The 19651-nt window shown below is 37.6% G+C and overlaps 1 protein-coding gene across 23 annotated transcripts in view; it reads left to right on the forward strand.

Moving 5' to 3' along the window:
* Positions 1 to 19651, forward strand: part of ATP11C (ATPase phospholipid transporting 11C) — a 208351-nt gene that overhangs the window by 121726 nt on the left and 66974 nt on the right. For 18 of the 23 annotated variants that reach the window (XR_004180585.1, XR_004180586.1, XR_004180587.1 and 15 more), the window contains 8 exons: positions 9854 to 9982; positions 12098 to 12201; positions 12340 to 12399; positions 14324 to 14374; positions 15702 to 15766; positions 16091 to 16172; positions 17142 to 17292; positions 17913 to 18110. Coding sequence is in view for 20 of the 23 variants with exons in the window: in XM_031660560.1 (XP_031516420.1) it covers positions 9854 to 9982; positions 12098 to 12201; positions 12340 to 12399; positions 14324 to 14374; positions 15702 to 15766; positions 16091 to 16172; positions 17142 to 17292; positions 17913 to 18110 (840 nt within the window). In the remaining 3 variants the exon portion in view is untranslated. The remainder of the gene's footprint in view (positions 1 to 9853; positions 9983 to 12097; positions 12202 to 12339; positions 12400 to 14323; positions 14375 to 15701; positions 15767 to 16090; positions 16173 to 17141; positions 17293 to 17912; positions 18111 to 19651) is intronic. The other 5 variants (XM_031660550.1, XM_031660556.1, XM_031660557.1 and 2 more) reach the window with 1 other exon arrangement.

Below are 19651 nucleotides of genomic sequence, written 5' to 3' on the forward strand. Positions count from 1 at the left end.
GAATTGCTATGAACATTGAATTACAGTTTTTGTTTGAACGCCTGTTTTTAATTCTTTGAGGTATATACCTAGGAGGAAAATTGCTGGGTCATATTGTAATTACATGTTTAACTTTTTAATGAACCACTAAACTATTTTCCACAGTGCCTGTAACATTTTGTATTCCCATCAGCAACATATGAGACTTCCAAGGTAGTAGTATTTTTTTTTTGACAGTCTCAGGCAATTATTTATTCCAGTTAATCATTATTTATTATTTACCCAGTAAGACCCCTGTCAAATAACATTTTTGACTTGTCAAACACTAATTTTTTGGTTCTCATTAGATTTTTTAAATGAAAAAATTATATTTTTAGAGCAGTTTTAGGTTCACAGGAAAATTGAGTAGAAAATACAGAGAGTACCCATAAACCCACTGTCCCCAAACACATTTTCTCTCGCTGTCAACATCCCACACCAGAATTGTTACAATCAGTGAACCTATTTTAGCACACTATCACCCAGAGTCCATAGATTATATTAGGAGTCACTCTTGGTGTTGTACATTCTGTGGGTTTTGTCAGATATAGGATACATATCCACATATCCTACATTTGTATACATGTACATATGTATCCATAGTAGTATCATACCAGGATAGTTTCACTGCCCTAAAAATCCTCTGTTCTCTTCCTGTTCATTCCTTATTCCCCCCAACCCACGGTAACCAGTAATCTTTTTGCTGTCTCTATAGTTTTGCCTTTCCTAGGATGTCACATATTTAGAATCATACAGCCTTTTCAGATTGGCTTCTTTCACTTCGTAATACGCTTTCAAGTTTCTTCCATGTCTTTTTCCATGGCTTGATAGCTCATTTGTTTCTAGTGATGAATAATATCTCATTTTCTGGATATACCATAGTTTATCCATTCACCTACTGAAGGGCATTTTAGTTGCCTCCAAGTTTTGTCAATTATGAGTAAAACTGCTATAAACATTTGTGTGCAGGTTTTTATGTGGACATACATTTTCAATTCATTTGAATAAATACAAAGAAGTGCTGAATTGTATGGTAAGAGTATGTTTCATTTTGTAAGAAACTGCCAAACTATCGTCCAAAGTAGCTGTATCATTTTGCATTCCCACCAACAATGAATGGGAGTTCTTGTTCCACATCCTGACTGGGTTTTGATGTTGTCAGTGCTTTGTATGTTGGCCATTTTAACAGGCGTGTAGTACTATCTCACTTTTGTCTTAATTAGCATTTCACTGATAACATGTGATACAGACTTTCTTTTCATATGGTTCTTTGCAATCTGTATATCTTCGTTGGTGAGATGCTGCTTAGTTTTTGCCCATTTTTTAAGCAGGTTGTTTTCTTATTGAATTTTAAGAGTTCTCCATATGCCCAACAATAGTTGTTTCCTCACATCTTCTTACAGTAATGATGGGAGGAATACTACAGAGTGGGAGGGTCACCAGTGTTTCACATAGAATGTCTTGCTTTTTCTACTTTTTCTTTTCTCTATTCTCTACATCCTGGTCAAGGGGGAACTTGTGCTGAACTAGGTTAGGTTAAGATCTGAAGTTTTCGAAACAGTTGTAGAAACTCAGCATTATTGATCAGCATAAGAACCAAAGGCAGACTGAGTACAGTGGCTCATGCCTGTAATCCCAGCACTTTGGGAGGCCAAGTTGGGTTGATCGCTTGAGTCTAGGAGTTGGAATCCATCCTGGGCAACATGGCGAAACCCTGTCTCTGCAACATAATTAGCCAAGCAGTCCCAGCCACTTGGGAGGCTGAGGTGAGAGGATCACCTGAGCCCAAAAAGTTGAGGCTGCTGTGAGCCAAGATCGAGCCACTGCACTCCAGCCTGGGTGACAGAGTGAGACCCTGTCTCAAAAAACAAAAACAAAAACAAAAACAAAAGGCTGCCTAAATGATTCATAGCATCCAGTCTGTTGTTCCCAGTACACTATGTAAAATTGCAAAGCAGGCAAAGTCCTCCTACATCTCTCCCTTTCTCTCATTTCCTCTTTCTGATTTTGTTGACATTCCACCCCACCCCCCTTTACAAAGGCCCCCATTTTTCACTTTCCCGCCACCAAGCTTCTTTGCCTTGAGGCTGAACTCAACCAGGTATAATCTTGATTAAATAAATGTGAAACTATTGTGATTAAATTATTGTGTGAGATGCTATTTGATGTAGCTGTTTCTGGAGTGTAAGTGTGTGGGAAGAGATGCTTATTAGCCAGCAGTCTCTAAATAGCAGATTGCTTGGCTGGGGAGTAGGGGGAAAGAGTTTGTTGAGACTCCTTTTGAGCAAGAGAGAGACTTGGTCTGCATCCTCAGTGTGGTGGGGAGTCTTTGAAGTGTTAAAGCCGGAGAGTGACTTGATGATTTTTTAAAATAAAACTGGAGAGAGGCAAAATGAAAGCATGGGCAAATGTGCAATCAGATATAGCTTAGGCAAAAAATGATAAGGGCTTATATTAGGATGATAGTAGTATTGATAACAATAATAAAAATAGTAATCACCATTTATATAGTATGTAGTATATATCAGGCAATCTTTTTTACATTCTATTACCTCATTTAACCCTCAACAACAGCCATATGAAGTAGGTATTTTTATTATCCTCTCTTTACAAATAATGAAACCAAGGCATAAGGAGGTTAAGGAACTTGTCCACTACTAGTAAGTTGGAAAGCTGAGATTTGAATTAAAGCAAGCCTAGGTGTAGAGTCCATACTCTTAACTATAACTCTCTACTACCTGTTTAGATTTTAAGGGAAATGGATATATTCAGGATATTTTTTGGAGGTAGAATCATCAGAATTAGTGATTTATTGGATGTAGTGGGTGAGAGAAACAGAAAAACAAAAAAAAAAGAATAATTAAGATAGCCTTCCTGGTTTTGGCCTGAGCGACTGAGTGAATTAGATAGTGCTATTAAAGAAAATGCTGGTGCTTTTAAATAAGATGAGAAAGCCTAGGAGAAAAACAGATTTAGGGACAGAGGTGGGAGTGAAGAGAAATCAGGAATTCACTTTTGGCTATGTTAAGTTTGAGAAACCTATTAGACATACAGTTGGAGTTGTCAATCCTGGAGCTCAGAGGAGATGCTTTAAATAGAAGTAGAAATTTGGGTGTCATCAGTCTGTACATACCATATGATGCCATGAGACTGGATGGAATGTCATACGGCATAAAGAATGAGACTTAGTAACAGGACTTGAGGAATTCCAGTGTAAAGCCACTATTATTTTTAATGGAAGGAGTATTTGAGTATTTTTTGGCGTAAATACCGGAAACTAGACGTAGTAAGACACCTTTCAATCATATGTTATGCTTTAGTGCCAAATAGAAATGAAAGTTATGCTCTAGTACTTCAACCAATGAATCAACCAAGATGTATTGAAATATTGTGCTGAGTTCTAGAAGGGTTACAAAGAATGAAAAGAGATGGTTCATGCTCTCAAGAAGTTTTATAGTTTAACTTAGTAGTCATGCCACATAATGCTAAAAGAATAAAAATACAAGATGGTAACTGGTCAGAACCCAGTGAGTGCTTCTGAAAAAAAATACTCTGAATTTAGAAAACGGGAATGAAAACAGTTTTCTCACATGAGATGGGCATGAAATAGATTGTAAAATTTAGAGAGGCAGAGTGTGAAAACGTATGGCTTGGGGCAGAGAGTGAGGAACAATGCTAAGAGGTAAAGAAGCAGCTCCTTGGGTAAGAATGAGGTGTTAGGTTAGATTTAGTTAAAGGAGTTTATTTGAACATCTTTGCTAATATAAATGTTTAATGCTGTAAATTTTCCTCCAAGTGTTGCTTTAGCAACAGCCTACAAATTTGGATATATTATGTTTACATTTTCATTTAGTTTAATATTTTCTAATTTCTCTCTAATTCTTCCTCGGTTCATGGGTTATTTAGAAGTTTGTTATGTAATTTCTAAATATTTGGGAATTTTCTAGTTATTATTATTTTTTTTTTGAGACGGAGTTTCGCTCCTGTCACCCAGGCTGGAGTGCAGTGCCACAGTCTTGGCTCACTGCAACCTCCACCTACCGGATTCAAGCGATTCTCCTGCCTCAGCCTCCCAAGTAGCTGGGATTACAGGCATGCGCCCCCATGCCTGACTAATTTTGTATTGTTGTTAGAGATGAGGTTTTACCACGTTGGTCAGGCTGGTGTCGAACTCCCCAGGTGATCCACCCACTCCGGCCTCCCAAAGTGCCGGGATTATAGGCGTGAGCCACTGTGCCTGGCCTAGATACCTTTTTGTTATGGTTTCTAATTTAATTCCATTGTGTTCAGAGAGCATATTTTCATTTCCTCATTCATACCCTTTGTGTTATTGTTGTCATACGTTTTACTTTTACATATTATAAAGCCCACAATATGTTACTATTTTTGCCTGAGAGTTGTCTTTTTTGGTAATAAAATATATAAAATAAACTTTACCATTTAACTTTTTTTTTTTTTTGAGACGGAGTTTTGCTCTTGTTGCCCAGGCTGGAGTACAATGGCGCGATCTTGGCTCACCGCAGCCTTCGCCTACTGGGTTCAAGTGATTCTCCTGCCTCAGCCTCCCAAGTAGCTGGGATTACAGGCATGTGCCACCATGCCCGGCTGATTTTTTTGTGTTTTTAGTAGAGACGGGGTTTCTCCATGTTGGTCAGGCTGGTCTCGAACTCCTGACTTCAGGTGATCCACCCGCCTCAGCCTCCCAAAGTGCTGGGCTCACGCCAGGCCCCATTTAACCATTTTTAAGTGTACAATTTTTTTTATAGTAAGTACATTCACAGTGTTGTACAACCATCACCACTATCCATTTCCAGAACTTTTCCATTATCCCAAACAAAGCTCTATTAATTAAACAGTAACTTTCCATTTTCCCCTTCCTCAGCCCCTTGTGGCCTCTATTCTATTAATACATTTTGTTTCTATGAATTTGCCTATCCTCAATACTTTATGTAAGTGGAGTTATACAATACTTGTCCATTCATGTCTGGCTTCTTTCACTTAGCGTAATGTTTTCAAGGTTGATCCATGTTATAGCATGTATCAGAAATTTCTTCCCCTTTAAAGGTGAATAATATTCCATTATATGTATATAACAGTTTGTTGATCCATTTATATGTTGATGGACATTTGAGTTATTTCGAACTTTTGACTATTTTGATTAGTGCTGCTGCGAACATTGGTATATAAGTATCTGTTTGAGTTTTTGCCTTTGATTCTTTTGAGTATATAACTTAGAGCAGAATTACTAGGTTGTAATTAACTTTTTAAAACCTGTTTTTTTGTTTTTTTTTAAGACAGAGTCTCACTCTGTCACCCAGGCTGGAGTACAGTGGCACGATCTCGGCTCACTGCAAGCTCTGCCTCCTGAGTTCAAGTGATTCTCCTGCCTCAGCCTCTTGAGTAGCTGGGATTACAGGCATGTGGCACCACGTGTGGCTAATTTTTGTAGTTTTAGTAGAGACGGGGTTTTGCCATGTTGGCCAGGCTGGTCTCGAACTCCTGACCTCAGGTGATCCGCCTACCTCAGCCTCCCAAACTGCTAGGATTACGAGTGGGAGCCACTGTGCCTGGCCTAAAACTGTTTTTAAAAGATTAGCAATAAGAACTATATTTCATATTTACCCACATTTTTATCATTTCCCTATGTAGATTTAAATTTTCATATAGTGTCTTATTTTTTATCCATGAAGAACTTTCTGTAATATTTTATAGTGTAAATCTGCTGGAAGTGAATGTTCCTATGGAAAAGTTTTTTATCTTACCTTCAATTACAAAAATTATTTTTCCGGCTATATAGAATTATGGATTGGTGGGGTTTTTTTTTTCTTTTAGTACTTTAAATATATTACTCCATTGTCTTCTGGTAAGCATAGTTTCTAATGAGTCTGTTTCATTTCTATTCTTGTTCTTGTGTGTATAATATTTCATTGATGCCTTCACATTTTTCTTTCTATTTTCAGTTTTCAGCAGTTTGACTATGATATGCCTACATTTTTTTCGTCGTAGTTATCCTTCTCTAAGTTCTCTTGGATCTGTTGTTTATTGACTTTGATTAACTTTGGATAAAAAAACAGTTTTGAAATGTTTTTTCAGCCTCATTCTATTCTTTTGGTACTCCAATTACATGACTATTATGCTGTTTGATATTTTCTCCCTTGAGTAATTTGTTGTTTTTTTAAATACACTCCTTTTTCTCCTGTTTATATATCACTTTGGATAATTTTAGTTTGCTCTGTCTTCAGAATTAGTGATTATTTCCTTTGTTGTACCCAGTCCACTAGTTGAAGGAAATCTTCATCTCTGATAACATGTTTTTCATTTCTAACTTTACATTTTCATTTTTTTATAGTATCCATCTCTCTGCAAGCATTCTTCATCCACTGTTATATGTTGTCTACCTTTTCCACTAAATACCATACCATTTAATATCTTCTTTTTTTTTTTTTTTTTTTAAGAGATAGGGTCTTACTCTGTTGCCCAGGCTGGAGTACAGTGGCACAGTCATAGCTTACTGCAGCCTTGAACTCCTGGGCTCAGGCAGTCCTCCCACCTCCATCTCCAGAGTAGTTGGGTCTATAGGTGTGCAACTACACTTGGTTAATTATTATAATCATTTTTTGTAGAGATGGGGTTCTATTAAGTTGCCGAGGCTGGTTTCAAACTCCTGACCTTAAGCGATCCTCCCACCTTGGCCTCCTAGAGTCCTGGGAATATAGATGTGAGCCACCACACCCCACCCATTTAACATCTTAATCATAGCTATTTTTAAGTCCCTGTTTCATAATTACAAAATCTGGACATTTTGGGTCTGGTTTCACAGACTGCTTTATCTTTCAATGATGGCTCATTTTTTGCTTGTGTTTTTGTACGTTTCATTTTCTAATTGAATTTTGGGCATTGTATGTAAAAGAATGTTATTCACTGAGGTCAGTGGTATATGTGTTCTGAAATGGGCCTGGCTTCTTCTGTCAGGCCACTATTGTTGGGCGTTGAGACAGTCTAGTCAAGAGTTGGGCTGACTTTGGTTTTTGATGTTTTTAGTGTGCCACTTCAAATTCCTTAAGTGGTAGAACGCCATTACCTTATTACCTTGAGCTTTGCGTGGGGCCTGGTGTGCCGGAGAGTTTTTGATGGTGTTCCTGTTCTACTGTCTGCTTTCAGCACATCCTGTACTCCCGAGTCACAGAGGGTGCCCCCTTCTGCCCCCCCCCCCCGCCCCACCCCCGTTCCCTTGCTTTTTGTCCAGTGGTAGACTGCTGTTTCTTGTTTGTTACTCAGTTACTCAGTGTAAGGCTCTTGGCGGGAACAGAATGGTTTCTTGGTTTTCTCGTTCCAATCTCAATATTAAGCAGGCCATATGCACCAAAGCCTTAGGGTAAGACTTTCTCAATATTCCTGCGCCCGCCCCCATAGTAACTGAACTTCTACCTTGTATCAGTGCCAGGTTCTTGGTATGAATAGGTTTCCTGTCCCATTCCCTGTAGCAGGTCCCATCCCCTGTAGCAGGTCACTTTTGTTTCTGCCTCTCCTCTAACAGTAGTGATGTTTCCCTGAGACTATGCCAGGGAAGGTTTCCTGCCTTTCTCCTAGATGCAGATGGGGTTTGCTTAATATGAGAAAGGGGTCCGTGATTCTGGCATGTTATTTTTGTGCCTGTTTCTTCACAGCAGTCAGTCATCACCTGTACGCCTGTACCAGTGAGAAAGGTTCTTTTAGGTCTCCTGCCTGTATGCTTTCTCATGAACACTGAGTAGAAGCCTCTAGAGAAGAGCTGGTGAATGGTTGTGGTCTCTTCTTGTCTCCCATGCTTGTAGAGATTCTGAACTGTCATACTAGCTCACACCCAGTCTTTAAGAATTGGTTAAAAATCTAGTTGTTTTCTTCTTACCCACTTTCATGGTAGCCATCTCTTCCTTCTATGCTTGGTCAGTTATGAAAGAGTTCATCTGTCCTGTCTCTCCTCAGAAACACTTGTTACCCTTTGAAATTCAGTTCACTTGGTTGCTTTGCAACCTCAACTCTCTGATGGACTAAAAAATACATATTATTTTTTAGATTATCCATTTTTTCCCTAATGTTTGTAATGGGAAGTGGTGATGTTCTGTTGTGGCTTTTAAAATGGTAAATAGACCTCTAGAGTTCATTGTCTGACTAGATCATGTTATTCCTTGTCTTTAAAAGTCCTGTACCTGTCCTTTTACCTTTAGGGTGAGGCCTAAATCCCTTAGGCTGGCCTGCCAAGCCCTTTGTGATCTGACTCCTACCCATCTTGTCAGTCTGAGCTTGCACTGCAGATGTAGGGGCCTTTATATTTCATATCCGACTACATCCTAACGGTTGAAAAAAATGCTCTCTTTGTGTGTTTTATTTATCAATGCCTGAGAGTCATCTTGCAACCTGTAATGGGTATTTCCTTCTTGTAAGATGTGTTAGGATTCTGTTTGTTATCTCCCTTCTGCATATGTAAGCATAAATTGTGGTTTTATGTAAGCAACATAAGTGTTTATGTAAGTGAGGAAGGAACAATCCAACAAAACAAAATATTGTTTACAAATTAGTTCAATTATTGATGCTGTTGATCTTGGCTAGTGATTAAGATTGGCAAAGAAAATAAAATTGTTCCTGAATAGGTCTTGAAATCCTCATCTTTATCTGCCAAACCATATTGCAAATAGGGTCAGGTGTTGCATGTATTACCTAGCATTTCACAGTCAGTGTGTTTAGGTCACTGTGCTAAATATTGACTCCCTTCTAAAGTGGGTTATCTTCTGCATCCAGCAGCCTCTTCCCTTTACCTGAGGGTGCTGTACAAAAATATTATTTATAATTTTCAACATGTACCATGATGTGAAAATCTTGGGAAGCACCAGACTGGAGGATTTCTTACATCTTTCCAAAAAAATGTTATGACTATTCATAAGTTGGGAGTAAAGTAGTTGCGGGATGTTGGTAATAATTGTAATTAACACCTTTGAAGTGGTTAATACGTGCCAGGCACTTTGCTTAGTACTTTTCTTGTATCATCATTTCATGCTCACATTAATTCTCTGAGGTAGTTGCAATCATCTAAGACACTTATTTAAGGTCGTCATACGGTTAAGTGGCGGAGCTGGGACAAGAAGTCAGGTTAGAGTCCAAACTTTTAACGGTTATGATTTACTTAACCCTACATTATTAAATTATTCCTGATTTATTCTCTCAGATTTTTCCTCTCCTTGAGCTTTGGGTACTTGCTGATAAGAAATTGTTTCTTATTGCTGTATTAAGTGATTCTCCTGACAGCAGGTGAATTCATAGAAAGTGACCTGTAGAAAAAAAAAATTCAAATATTATGGGAAAAATCAATGCCTCTCTAATTAACTGGGATTTTCTGAGCACTGAAGAAGGACCTGGCACCCAACAACACAGTTGTTATCACATGGCAGGCAAAGTATGTTGAAATATGCGTGGTACAGAGTGGGAGTGTGGCTGCTCGGTGTTCATGAAGTGCCCAATTTGTGACATGTAGATTTTCTTGATTCATTCATGAAGTGATAATGTCATTGTTTTATCAAACATCTGTGCAAGAAATACCAGAGAGCAAAAGGTGTCAGAATCATTTATTAAAGGTAAAGGTCAGTGCTAAGGTAATCTGAAAGCATCCTAACTCCTTCTGACTTTAAAGAGGATTCTGAATATTGAGTAATATTCTTTCATCACCTTTCACATGCTGTAGGATGCTGAGATACTCTCAAAGCCCCAGAGCTAATCTCTTGCTAATGTTTTGACTTTTGTATGAGTATAATGAATGCTTTGTTTGGAATTTAAAATATTTATATTTATTTATCAATTCTAGGTTGGTGATGTAGTAGAAGTACAGGCAGATGAAACCTTTCCCTGTGATCTTATTCTTCTATCATCTTGCACCACTGATGGAACCTGTTATGTCACTACAGCCAGTCTTGATGGGGAATCCAATTGCAAGGTAACAGACTAAACCTTACCTAAACATTTTGATCTCAGGATAGTTAATCATACAATACTGCCTCCCACCACCCTCTAATCTTTTATTTTTTCTTATTTTTATTTTTTCTTAGGTTTTGTATTTGAAAACAGCTGTTATATAATTGTTTTTTAACTTCTAAGCAAACACTCATCTTTGGATAAAAGGGTGGTTGGTAATTAGGTGTGGAGAAACTGAGCCCCAAGTAAAAGCTCCCACAATTTTTATAGCACTGCTTGAATTTAATATTGACACAGCCTATTTAATATTTAGACTCTTTAAAATGGGAGTAATCATAGGCTTAAACTGTGTAACTATACAAATAGCTTCATGTATGCTAACCTTACAATTTGATCTATTTTTTTTTTCTAAAACGTTGTATATTTTCATTAAAAATGTATATTCTTGGGATATAAGAAACCTAACCTGGATTAATTTGATTCCTATTTAAAAATAACTTAGGGCTGGGTGCGGTGGCTCACGCTTGTAATCCTAGCACTTTGGGAGGCTGAGGCAGTCGGATTATTTGAGTTCGGAGTTCGAAACCAACCTGGCCAACATGGTGAAACCCTGTATCTACTAAAAATACAAAAAAATTAGCCAGGCGTGGTGGTGGGCGCCTGTAATCCCAGCTACTCCGGAGGCTGAGGCACGAGAATTGCTTGAGCCCGGGAGGCGGAGGTTGCAGTGAGCCAAGATCACGCCACTGCACTCCAGCCTAGGTGACAGAGCGAGACCCCATCTCAAAAAAAAAACAAAAAAACAAAAAAACGGGTGTAGTTTGGAAAATGTTTGCTTTATAAGTAAGTAATAAAGCAACGTTTTATGTACGTATAACAAATTATAACTCACTTATAATTATAAGTGACTTAAAGTAAATTTGGTCAAATGGGGGTAACTTATTTCCCTCATATACTTTCTGGCACAGTCGGTTTTCTTGGCCATGGTCCAGAGCTCCACAGGGCATGAAGATGTATCCTCTCTATGCTGCCTTTAAGGAGGGTTACTGTAGTGATTCACCACTGGCTATATCCTTGGAGGGCTCCTCTGTTTGTTTATTCCACCTGGAGTTGAAGACTAGGACTCAGTATGTAAAAAAGAACCTTTACCTATTGGATGACTAATTCTGTATTTCAAAAGCATGGTAATGACCTGCTTTTAACCTGTTCAAAAACAAAGTTACAATTTAGGGATATAAATCAAGAAATCTACATAAAGATTTACTGATAGTGAAAAAGTTATTTGGAGTAAGAAAACTTTCAGGTAGTTTCTTTTTTCAGTTGTTCTGATCAAATCAGCTAAAAAGTACAGAGGTTTTCAAAATCAGGAGTTAGTTTTAAATGTAGTTCAGACATTGCCGTAATATTCCCCCAAGACGATGACAACAACTTTCACTTCTGCCTCAGTGGTGAGCTCTTTGCATCTGCTTTAGCCCTTGTTTGATGATTTATAAATGGGTTTATTGGCACCTGCCTTGAGTTCTGGATGAATCAAGTGCATAATATACACTAGTAGAATATTCTAATTATCTGACTATTGCAAGACACATCATCTCCCTGCCCCTCGTACAAAATGTATCCATATTGAACATTTTCAAGATCATTAATTAAGCTATTTGTATAATGGAACTATTAATGATTTTTTCTTGCTGTTGGCAAAATTTTGGCATTTTTGTGACCAAAAAGGTTATGTTCAATTCATATGTGTGTATCTCCATTGCCCATACACTATAGTGAGCAAAATAATAAGTCTCAGTTCGTAAATAGGAAAAAAAAATGTATTAACTTTTTCACGTGGTTTCAGTTAATTATATGCATGTTGTGAATAGAATCCTCTCAGCTGTCAGTGTCAAGAAGAGCTTTTAGGTATTTAATTGTCTTTGAAACCCCCCTTGCAGCAGGTTATCTTTCTAATTATTTGTAATATATTTTCATAATAATACCATAAAACTTATTTAGTGGGAAATGTTAATATTTGTTTATTCTGCCAAAGCCTCTTACTAAAACATACTAAATTTGTTCCTGAAGTCAGTTGGGTGTATGATTATGAAAAGAAACAGTTTTTTTGGTTTTCGCTTTTTCTTCTGCTTTCAACTAGATACATTATGCAGTACGTGATACCATTGCACTGTGTACAGCAGAATCCATTGATACCCTCCGAGCAGCAATTGAATGTGAACAGCCTCAACCTGACCTCTATAAGTAAGAATCACCTGGTTTCATTTTACGTCTGTTTCTTGGCTCTGCTTCTCTTTGCTAATAGTATTGCAAAAGAAACACCCACCACTTACCAGCCTACTCTCATTTGTGTTTTTATGGGCTATTCCTTCCTTTTGGCAGAAAAATGAATCAAATCAGCCTTGTTCACTATCAGCCCAGGATAAATCATTGTGGGCCCAGGTATCTTATGATTTTTCTTTTATTTTTATTACTTGTAAACATGGCCATATATCAAAATTTTAGATTATGTTACCCTGTAAAGCTGATCTATCAGACTGACACAGTAACCAGAGTTAATAAAAAACAAATCCTTTTACATGCCATCTAACATTAAAGAGAGAAGGAGGATATCCTCTTCATGCAATTAGTAGGCTCTATCCTTTCTTACAATGATCATGATGCACTAAGGATTGCAAATAGGCTATTTCTTGTCCACAGTAAACAGTTAAGGGATGAGTAAAATGATGTAATTTCCTCTATTTTACTATACTTAGGCTCTCTGGAGTAGATTTGCTGATTATTAGTCATTGTGAGTTGTCAAAAATTTGGCATTTGATTTCAAGACTGGTTAGTTTGCTTGATTAGAGCATAGTACTAATGAGGGTAGCGTAACAGGTTTTATCCCCACGTCGGCTAATTAATTTTATCCTATTCTACCATTGCAGATGGCATCCATTACCCATCTTGTTCATGCATGCTGTTAGTCATAATGAGCGACCAAGTGGTTGGATGTAGTTTACACTAACACCTACTAGTGGAAAAACAAAGTATTCATTCTACTTCAAGAACAATGACCTCCCTCCTTCTCATCATTTTTTCTTTCCTTTTTCCCTTCCTCTTCCGTATCCACCTTGATGATAGGAACTAGGGCCAGAAAGTGTAACAGCTATTCTCTGCCTTCAAGGGACTCACTGTGAGCAAAAGAGATAAAGTAATAAAGCTAAACTTATACAAGGTAATAATAGAGGTGAGTGTAAGGTCTATGGAATCGCAGAAAATGGAGGAACTTATTCTGCCTGAGCTAGAGAACAATATCTATACCCTTGCATATTTATAGGACAGCCCCCATATTTTTCAGTTGCTTTAAGTATGAAGGAGAATGATAGGACAGGGTAGGTTATTCCTAATTTCTTTAGACGACTGAATGCCTTGCTCTGTGCCTTCAGAATACCTTGTACTTCTGTTACTGTAGTGGTAAGCACTTGCGTCGTAATTGCCTATTTACTTGTCTTCTATAGGGCAAGGGGCATTTCTTTTTTGATTATTAGTATATCTTTAGCACTTAGTATAGCACTGGCACAATTAATATATGATGAATGAATGAGCAAACCTTCATATTTTGTGTATATGCGTAATTTCTATTTTCTGGGGAAAATGCTGTTTACAATGCAGCTTATAAAACACTCATGTTAACAAGGGATTAGGTATTTTTACCTTATTTTGCAGAAATACAGGTTACCATACACCTATTATATTAAGTGATTAGGTCAAGCTCAATATTGAGATCAACTACAAGTCACAGGCTGGACATTTCCAAGATGGCACTCAAGTGTTTACTGTCTAAGACTAGTACTATGGTTTAAAGAGTGGTTTCAGGACCAGCAGCAGCAGCATTACTGGGAAACCTGAATCAGAAGCCCAGGGATGGGACCTAGAAATCTGTGGTTTAATAACCGCTCCAGTGATTCTGATGCACACTCAAGTGGAAGAACTACTGAACTAGCAGTTTTGAAAATTGTATTTTAGGACCAGAAACCTTTCTTCACACGATCCAAGATGGAAGTTACGTTATTTATATACCTTATAAAAGAGAGAGGTGTTGTGTGCTTGCATGATGTTAAACAGAACTTGAAAATCAATTGACGACGTTTGTTTCTGCTCCTATAATCCCATCATGTTATTTTAAAATTATATGAAAATGTTATATACCTTATCAATTCAACATAACTTTTTTTTTCCCAGAAGTATAATAGGCTTTTGTAGTTCATTCACAGTTTTATCTATCTCTGTTTTATTATTTGTATTTTCATTCATTCTCATATTTCTGGTACATGGATTTCACCTGGATGTGGAAAACACATTTGCAATTTTGTTCTTTTTACAGATTTGTTGGGCGAATCAATATCTATAGTAATAGTCTTGAGGCTGTTGCCAGGTAAGTTTGTTGTTTCTTTAATTTGTCCTTTGGTTGCGTGGGGGGGAGGGGGTCTATTTTTCTTTTAAATCGACCAAAATAACCAAATACCTTTCTATTATAGAAAGGAATATAGGCCGGGTGCGGTGGCTCACGCCTGTAATCCCAGCACTTTGGGAGGTTGAGGTGGGTGGATCACCTGAGGTCAGGAGTTTGAGGCCAGCCTGGCTAATGTGGTGAAACCCCGTCTCTATTAAAAATACAAAATTTAGCTGGGCGTGGTGGCACACACCTGTAATCCTAGCTACTCAGGAGGCTGAGGCAGGTGAATCTCTTGAACCCGGGAGGCGGAGGTCGCAGTGAGCCAAGATTGAGCCATTGCACTCTACCCTGGGCAACAAGAGCAAGACTCCATCTCGAAAAAAAAAAAAAAAAAAAAAAAAAGGAATATAAAGGTGAATAAGCAACTAACCTTGTGATTGGTAGGGTTATGGTAATAGGGTCTCTGTGTTGTGGGGAGAGGGCTGTTAGAAGTAATGCTTAGGGTTTCAAAAATAGCAGAGCTCTAGACACTTTGGATGATATTCCCAAACCTGTTCTAGCCATGGTATTTATTATCCTCGGTTGTAGAGTGGCTGACAACATTGAAATTACACCTGGAGAACAGTGGGAAAGTAATTGAGAAAGTAAGCAGTGGGTAAAATGCTGGAAGAACTACCTGGACTTACGTAAAATGAAAGTCTTCATTAAAATGATAATTAAAACTTCAGTAAAATGATAAATTGTATCAGCCTTCATACAATTTATCAAGGAGTTCATACAAAAAGGGATGCTTTCTTTCCTCTTCTATCATCGTATTAATTACCGCAACTTTTCCACTTGGCCTTTACAGCCACACTCAAAAAGAAGTTAAAGAAATACAGGGTCCCCAGTGATCCCCCAAAAGGAGGGTTTATTCTCTCCAAATATGTCAGTGTATTTTTCCCACCTTGATGTTTGCATTCCCAGTCTTTTATCTGTGACTCTCTGCTTTTGTGTCTTGCGATCTGGTGCTCTGTCCTGTTCTCGTCTTGCTATCTATGATTCATAATCCTTTTATCCCCCCATGTATTTTTTTGCCTCTGTGTGTTGCTGGCTACTCCCGTACTGTGCTTCCATCTGTGCTGTACCCTCAAGTAACTTCAGAATGAAGGACCTTTCAGCTTGTCCTGGGGAGTAAGCATATGGTATAAGTAGACAGATACATTCTGAACCCCTTGGAAATAGGTGTGTGTCAGGGCAAAATCTGTCCCCAGAGTTGTTGATGCTATTGGCTTGTTTGGATAAGCTGTGTTCATTTTTTATTTAGGTCTTTGGGACCTGAAAATCTCTTGCTGAAAGGAGCTACACTAAAAAATACCGAGAAGATATATGGTGAACAATTTTTAAGATATACTTATCAAAAAATATGCTTTGTAAAGGCTGTGAATAAATAGTGCATATTAAAAAGTAAACATGGCAGGTTTGCCATTTAATCTAAACCTATATTTAGATATTGGGAATTTATAAGGTGGTAAACTAAGAAGAAATATGACAAATACTCTATATAATTAAAATTATACTATAAATGATATACAACTGGTGAGTGGAAGAGGGCCTAGATTTCCTGCTTTTATAGGCTTAAAAATTCATAGAGCCAGCTGTGTGAGGAGTTGGTTGACAAGTTCTTAGTTTTCATTATATTCTGTAATTTCTTAGGAGTTGCTGTTTACACTGGAATGGAAACCAAAATGGCTTTGAACTACCAAGGGAAATCTCAGAAACGTTCTGCTGTTGAAAAGTTAGTATGAGTATGCGCCACAATTTATTTAGTCATTATTGATTAAAATAGTTACTTTTCTCGGTAATTCCAAGTAACAAGCATAACAAAAAACAACATCAATTATAATAGCAACTACTATTATAAGCACTTGTTTATGTACCAGAAACTGTGCTCAATGATTTGTATGTCTGATTTGGTTTAGTCCTCTGAAGAACACTGTGAAATAATTCATGTTAACCTCTCCACTTTACAGATGAGGAAATGGTCTTGGAGATGGTATGTGACTTACCTAAGCTCACATAGCTATTAAAGGGCAGAATTTACCTGAACTATAAATTCATTCCTTTTTGCTAGTGGAGTCAATAGTTTGGAGTCCTTTAGTTGCTATATGCAAGTTGGTTCTATAATGTAGATAATAGTCTCCTGGCACCTATTGAAGCATTACCTGGTAGATCCTCAAGCCAGGTGCCACAGCCATAGACCTCACCCTATATTTGGCATGGATACCCAGTACATCACTGGCACCCTTTCCGTAGCTCCACTTTCAAACTGAAAGAACCTACACCGAGCTTGAGGATTTCACATTGCTACCGTGCCCTCTACCCCAAACATTTAGGATTCAGGGAAATGGAGACAAGATACTCCTTCTATAAGGGTTGAGTAAGTAATGGTGTTTGTATGTGTGCATGTGTGTACGTCCCCTGTCACTTTACAGGAACCTTACTAAGGTGTGTTCCGCTAGTCAGCCATTGCACTTGGGAGAGCATTGGTGGTCAATAAACAGTTCATGGCCAGCTTTTCATTTTGCCACTTGAAAGTAATGCTCCAGCTATGATAACTGAGGTTCACACACAAAGGCTTGTGCTATAGTTATGCGTCGTACACAGAAAAAGCTTTAGATGACTCAGTAGTTTAATTCATATCTGGCTGATGTCTTAAGTATTAATAATTAGGTGGTTTTAAAATCCATCCTGTCTTATTTTTCAGATCTATTAATGCTTTCCTGATTGTATATTTATTTATCTTACTGACCAAAGCTGCAGTATGCACTACTCTAAAGTACGTTTGGCAGAGTACCCCATACAATGATGAACCTTGGTATAACCAGAAGACTCAGAAAGAGCGAGAGACTTTGAAGGTAATTTGTTTTCTGCTGAAAATTGAAACTCTAGAACTTTGTGACTGAGCCAACTTTCACTGAAATGCTGCTGAGGGAAATTGCACCTTTTGTAAGCTTCTGAATTTTCTCTTGATTACATGGTGGCTCTAAGCCAATAAATATTTAAGAAGATTTAGAGTTTTTTTTTTTCTTTTACTTTAGGCGTCTGTGCTTGTTTTTAGCTCTTTATATAAGAATTTAAGATGAAACAATTTGGCAAGATGCTTTGGCATTTTAATATAATAGGAGTATGTGAGATGTCACAATAAAAGCATAATGAATGCTTACATACGAACTTTGATCTCACATTCATATCTTAGGGTGGAGTGAGCAAAGAGAACTTAAAGAAGTGAAAAAGTACTGACTGAAGTCGTATATACTGAAGAATAATGATAAAATTGAGGGTGTTCTTAAATATTATTCTCACATACTGTGATAATTTTGATTACAGTGATGTAGTGTTATTGGGAAGTTCCATCTTGATAGTAAGAGCAGTGTTTTCAGCATTGAAATAAAGATGAAATTAATTCTTCCTTTATATTATATTGGTCTGATGGAATTGTATGTCTAATTAGCATGAACGATCTCTTTTATTTTAGGTTTTAAAAATGTTCACCGACTTCCTATCATTTATGGTTCTATTCAACTTTATCATTCCTGTCTCCATGTACGTCACAGTAGAAATGCAGAAATTCTTAGGCTCCTTCTTCATCTCATGGGATAAGGACTTTTATGATGAAGAAATTAATGAAGGAGCCCTGGTTAACACATCAGACCTTAATGAAGAACTTGGTCAGGTTAGAGCATATTTTTTTTTTACTTAAAATAATTTGTCAACATACTGAAAATATCTTTTTATGTATTCTGGATTACCAATATATGTGATCATGTCACATTTGGAAAAATGATTCAGAGAAAATTCTTTAATGCAGGCATGTAATGAAGGTAAGCAGTGTTTTCATAGTTATAGCATCAGTTCTTTTGCTGGCGTTTTTGAGAAGGATGCAATTTATGTATTAAATTTGAATGTTACTGAAATTCTCCTTGGAACTGGGTGATGTTACCTTATTAGCTATTGCTTTGGAACAGGAAACAGACAGTCTTCATGACCATCTATAACCATTTGTGGATAGAATATGGGGTAGCAAATATGGCTCTTTTATAAATGTATTTTGTTCCATAAGCAAAATTGACCAGAGTTGTCCTATTGACATTTTCTTGGTACATTTCTGATCAGGTAGAAGATAGACCTAACAAGCAGAGTTATTTATTCCAGTACAAGAATTTCAATGAAGGGAAAATGTGAGGGCATGCACTCCTCAAAATGCGTTCTTCTTTATATACCAATGTAACCCAGACTGTGACCCCATTCTAACCCAGGTGCATTTATTTTCCAGTGCAACACAGTCTGGCTGTAATTCTTCAAGTGATGATTTCTCGGGTACTTTTCTTATTAGTATTGAGGAAGTTTTCCCCTTTTTTTGATTTTACTCTGTCATGTAATGATCTTTGCGAGCCGAAGGAATTTTTTGGCTTGCATTTTATTCTCATGACATTTAGAATGTCAAGACTGTGGAAATGTCATTTTTGTGACTGGGAGTTCCAAATTGAGTTAATGAAACTGTGTGGCTGGAACAGAGCCTCACAGTTGTTTAAATGGGGCTGATTTGCATTCTCACCTCAAAACTCTTTACTTCCTGACTTTAACCCTCTCCACAGTCCCTGCTTTGTGTTTCTGCTCTTGAGACAGCCTTTGCCTAAATCAAAGTACCCACATGACAACTGCAGTTGAAAGGTAGAAAGGACTCTCCAGATACTATTTTGTTTACATTTGACTTTAGGACACCAGTATCTGAAACCATGGAGTCTACATCCCATGTAGATACGAAGGCACTAAGAATAGGACAAAAATTGAATGGACAAATGGCTTTTCCTTTGGATATTGTTCCCACAAGGTTATTTTGTTGGTGATATGGGCTGCCACACCTGACCATTGTCTTTTAAGCCAGAAGTTTTCATCCAGGGTTAGAGCTATCTGAGTAGAACTGCTCTAATGTCAATAAAAGGCATCAGATTGCAGAATGCATGAGAAAAAATTTCAAGTATACAAGCCACCTTTAGTGAACCCTTCCCTGACAGTTAATTTAGTGGTTCATTCTGGATGCTGAGCAAATCTACCTGTTCTGGATTTAGTGCCTGGCTGTATGTGTTAGTCTACCCAAGGTTAAGCGTGACTAGCTTGGGGCTAGCCTCAACTACTATTACAAATAGAATAGCCATCATTCCGAATATGACACTTAATGTTCACTAAAAACAGAAAAGATGCCTGGGTCAGGTT

Source organism: Papio anubis, chromosome X (genome assembly GCF_008728515.1).
Source record: "Papio anubis isolate 15944 chromosome X, Panubis1.0, whole genome shotgun sequence".
Taxonomy (NCBI): domain Eukaryota; kingdom Metazoa; phylum Chordata; class Mammalia; order Primates; family Cercopithecidae; genus Papio; species Papio anubis.